Below are 5,187 nucleotides of genomic sequence, written 5' to 3' on the forward strand. Positions count from 1 at the left end.
TAGTTGTGCTCCCCCTTTTTCTTCTTCTTGTTCTTGTTCATTTATGGTGATGACATCAACTACTGGAAAGAAACTGAAATTAGCTCGATATACTATACAAAATTAAAAGGCTATAGGTAATTGATTTCAATTAAAAACCTTTCAATCTAGGTTTGTCTAAATATTTATACTAAATTCAAATCACTGGTCTATTGCAATTGGATGCTGATTCATCTGATTAAAGGTTTATGTGTTGTTAGGTATAATGGCTTAATATATATAGTAATGTTCTGTTTGGAATGCGAAGAGCACATTTGTAACACTGTTCAATAAACGGCACACAATACATGCAGTAGCATAACACGGCCAGAAAATGATTTTGAATCAAGATTTAATGTTTAATAAGTTCAATGCCACAATTACAGTACTGTAAGTAACGTTCAGCTTTCAAGGGTTCTGCAAGGAAGCAACACAACCCTGATCAAAAATCAATTGAATAGACTTTAAAATTACTAACCTGAAAAAAAAAAAAAAACAGGCAAGATTCATTTAATCAAAGGCCACAAGCATGTATATTATTACCACTTACTTCTTCCTTTTCTGCCCCCATGACAGTTTTCATTAAAGTATCTTTGAGATAACCCTCTATGATAACATTCATGTCCGCAGCACTTATAGCTGCAGCTGATGTCACTGGGACTGAGCTCGTTGTGGAAACATAGCTTGGAATAACCAAGCTAATGGCTGCTTGCCAGACATCATCAAAATATTGCATGCGATCAACCGACTGCAGAATCTGAAAGAAACAGAACTGTATATATAGTTGCTTACATGTATACAGTAGAGTTCAAAGAAACTGAATTACCCATCCACCTTGCAACTAATTCAAACAGCTTTGGTATGTTTTTATGTTTGTTTTTTTTCCCAAAAACATGCAGAATATACCCCCCCCCCCTCCCCTCTGCCCTTATCAACACTCTCAGGAGGAAAGTTATCAAGACTTAAAGACAAACAAAATTTAAATGCTGTGCGTGCCCAGTTTACCAAAAAGCTGGGAGCGTGTATTTTTTTGTCTTTCCAGAAAGACATGATTTCTAATGAACCTTTTATTAGAATTTTAAGCGGGGGATTTTGGTTAGCTTGGTACCTTTCTGTTCATCCAAAAGCATCAATAAATTGAAAGTGATCAGTTGGTTGTAATTTGAAATTTGCCCAAGTTACCAGCCCATTTCTTGACTGGCTAATATCAACAAAAAAATTCATTTTATTAATTAAAATTAGTTAAGTAACAAATACCTTCTTTGCGCAAAACAACATCAAGGAAAACATGTTCTGGGCCCTGTGATCGATCTTATCATTCATTTTCTCACACTCTTCTTCCAGTAATTCTGTCAGTTCCATAAAGTCAGGGTCGTCAAGCCTGCCCTCTATTACCCTATAAATATTTGATGTGTCACGAAGGGCAGGCTTTTGTGAGAGTGCTGCATGGTCTCGCGCAGCTCAGACTCGGCATTGACTCTTTCTGTTGCCTTTAACTTCGGGTTGAGTTCCTCAAAAGGAATACCGGTACCCAGCCATCGAGATTTAATTCTATAATATACAAAAGAGATATATGTAAAGTTTAGTTTTGTTGTCAATGCATCAGCTATAGGATAAGTTTATTTTAGTTTGTGTAAATTTTAAGCCAATAACAAACCACTTTGGTCGTCTTCTTTAGTTGTTAGTTCACAACACTTGGTTAGACAAGATTTTGCTGATCCCGGATGCTGAACTGATTTGTGTTTGGTGTTACTGCAAGCTGTAAGCATACCTTTACCTGCAAACGTTTTCTGGGTAAGAGGTGTGAGATTTTTATCCACGATGATTTCTTAAGACATTGTCCTAAGCTTCCTGAAGGCTTGGAACTGTAGTATTCCAAAGATGGTGCAAATCCCGATCCAAGTGCATGTACGTGTTTTGCTTAACAGGACCTTATTATATAATTTTTCACACGCATCTTTTGGGTGTATAGATCTTGCTTCGAGTTCAAATAAAAATAAACACAAATGAAGTTGTGCATATATATAAGGCTCCTTCAATGTAGAGCACTATTCTGAATCAAACAGTGATCATCACTTGTCCTATATAATTTATACAGCTATTTCAATTAACGTTGTCGGATCAAAGCTCAAATCTAAAAGCCAGGACCGCAAGGTTATGTGGGATATTTATAAATAAACCCATCAAAACCAGCCATGCCTCGCCCGTTCAGTGAGGACCTACGATGGCGAGCCATTTGGATGAAAGAAATCTTGGGATATGAATTGGATGAAGTGGCAGCGGTTTTGCAAATGTGCCCAAGAACTATCGAGCGTTATGTGTCAAAAGTGTTAAATTACGGTACAGTCAAAGCGAACACAATTGGAAGACCCATCAAAAGTGTGGCCATGCACCTGCACGTGGAATTTTTGATTTTTGAATCAGTGCTAGAACACCCTGAAAAGACGCTTTCAGAAGTGGCTCATGATGTTTATTCCCAAACGGGATCGGAGTTAGCATTGGCAAGCATTTTCTACTATCTGAGACGAAATCGTTTTAGTCGAAAAAAGGTTTGTTTGTATTAAAGTGCTTTTGAATTGGTTTTCACGGCTTACGAAACATTCATATAACCTGAAATTTACTCTGTTCTCTTCATAGCTCAACAAAATTGCACTTCAAAGGTCTGAAGAAGCAAGAGTTATCTTCCGAGCAAATGTTTGCACGTTGAATTCTGAAATGTTTGTGTTTATAGATGAAAGCGGATTCGTGAGTGTTCCTTTCTTATTTTGTTTGTTCAGTTAAAATTTGTTCTAGAATTCCAAATCTAAAATTGATTGTTGTGTCATGATTATAGGATAAAAGAATTCCCGAGCCTCTGGACGCAGCCCCATTGGAAAAAAAAATGGTAAAAAAGTTCTTTCAGAACTGGGGTCCGCGTATTACTGCCATTCCCGTCCTTTGTACTGACGGGATCATAGACCTTGGTATCTACGAGGGAAATGTTAATGCCGCGACGTTTCTAGATTTTGTGACGAATAAGCTTTGTCCTAATTTGCTTCCATTTAATGGATTGAATCCGCGATCGGTGGTAATATTAGGTAAGGAACGTTTCAAAGTGTTGTTTAAATTAAAATCCAAAACAAAGAGGCGTTCATGAATTTTTGTTTTTATGATTCTTGTAGATAACGCGGCGGTTCACCACTCACAGGCACCTATGGATGCTATTCACGCGACTGGAGCTATGATTATCTTCTTGCCACCATATAGCCCCGATTTTATGCCATTAGAAGAGCTTTTCGCGCAAGCTAAAAATTGGATCAGAGAAAATGATGCAGCGTGGCAATTTTGAAGAGGCGTTCCTTCAAGTTACAGACGAAGAAGTCAGAAACTATATTCAGCACGCGGAATATTTTTAATGAAACACATTCATTCGACATTTTCCAGTTACAAATTAGAGTTCGTTAAGCTCTGTTACTAGCTTTTCTTTTTGGCTCACGAACTCGTCTTGGGAGAGTACGCCGTCATCTTGTAACTCCTTCAAGTCTTTTAACTGCTTTAATATTACACTTCGAATTCGGATCTGCAAAAAGAAAACGGCACAAGAACGTGATGTTCAATAAAACATGTTAACATGCACAACATAACTAGCATGGGCTTTTTTATGTTATTTGCGTACCTTACTCTCAGCGCTATTTGTGGATTGCTCAGGCTCACGATCGCGGCTTGTATTTGGTAGTTTGCCTCCACACTTTTTCGACCTCCCTGAAAAAAATGGCAAGTCTGGTGGTTCTTCTTCGCTGTCATGAGTCCCGTTAACCTGTGAAAAAAAATAAATAAATAAAAAGTTAACACTGAGTTGTATTCAGATACTGAGTTAATTATTTTATTTCACTGCTGTACGATTTTCGACATAGGTTTTTTTTTTTTAATTTTCAACCGGGTAAAATTTTGAATAGCGGCATAATTAAAGATGTATGCACGTGGAGTCCGTGAGTTAAATGCTAATTCACATGGCGCGTAGTTTGAAAAGAAAAATAGTGAAGAACACGATTTTCACAAAGTTTCGAATAAAAAATTGAGACAAATAATGAAATACTTTTAAAACTAGCCGAACATCGTATTCTTCCCACTGAGAATGTTTAACAGACGGGGAATTTAAATTTCCTTACCAACATCCTGGCCCAACATCGCAGCTTAAACTCTGGTATTTTATGCTCCTGTCGCAACCTTGACAGGCGTGCTTCGTAGCTAGACCGATCCTCCTTATCATCCGTCAGATTCTGAGAACTAGGACCGGGGTTAGCTAGACAAAACAAGAAATTGTAAAAACAGCTTCCTGAATTAAACAAGCGGATGTGCCTGATTTCCAACCCTCTTTTCGAGTAATAAAGCCGAGATTAAACAGATGGTGTTCATTCCAATATTGATTTACCTTTTCTCTTCTTCCCCATTGTTTGAGCCCGTGAGTGTTCTGTTTTTGATACATGGGGATCCACCCACAAGGTAACCATACCCCTCTTCTCCAAGGACAGCGCCTCTGCAAGTTGAACTTCCGAAGTTATTGAGTACTTCTTGTTTGCTTCTCCGATGTAGCCGAAGCTAACATTACAATCAGTTGCTGGCTTTAGTTCCTCCTTGCATCTCTGCAATAAGTATGCTTTTAGTTGAGCTACACTGTTACTCACAGGAACGTTTCGAATGTGATACGTATTTTTTGTAGTAACTATTGGCACTGTATGTGGCCTATATAATGTTTGCAAAGTGGCACTTCCACACTGATAAAAGAAAACAGTATTGTACGTAGTTAGGAGTTGACGTTCCTTTGTTCTTAAACAGACACAAATGGCGTCCGTTTGGTGATTGTTACATAATGTACATACGTGTACAAAGTATACCTCTGGTCATAAATACACTAACTTGTCCACTGAGCTGCAAAACCCAACAAAATGGAGCAGGGGACATGCGCACACCTAGGAGCGTACTGATAAAAAATGTGATTGAGTTGTTCAACTGGTTGCACCATGTATGGCGATTGTGTTAGTTCGTTGATTTTAGTTTTCTTCTTTGAAAAATACTGAATTGAAATGCGTTCAAAGATGGTAAATGCTACTGCTAAGGTATATCGTCTGTGAAGTAAATAGATTTTTGTTGGAATCGGTTTTTTAAAGACTCGGAACCAAACAAAATGGA

The 5,187-nt window shown here is 37.9% G+C and overlaps 1 protein-coding gene across 1 annotated transcript; it reads left to right on the top strand.

Moving 5' to 3' along the window:
* The first annotated feature begins 2,213 nt into the window (after positions 1–2,213).
* LOC144648408 (uncharacterized) lies at positions 2,214–3,346 on the top strand. The gene is made up of 4 exons (XM_078507977.1): positions 2,214–2,567; positions 2,656–2,763; positions 2,852–3,095; positions 3,180–3,346. The coding sequence occupies exons 1-4, from the start codon at positions 2,214–2,216 to the stop codon at positions 3,344–3,346; spliced, it is 873 nt and encodes a 290-aa protein (XP_078364103.1).
* Positions 3,347–5,187: the final 1,841 nt, after the last annotated feature.

Source organism: Oculina patagonica, chromosome 4 (assembly GCF_052425735.1).
Source record: "Oculina patagonica isolate OP01 chromosome 4, crgOcupat, whole genome shotgun sequence".
Taxonomy (NCBI): domain Eukaryota; kingdom Metazoa; phylum Cnidaria; class Anthozoa; order Scleractinia; family Oculinidae; genus Oculina; species Oculina patagonica.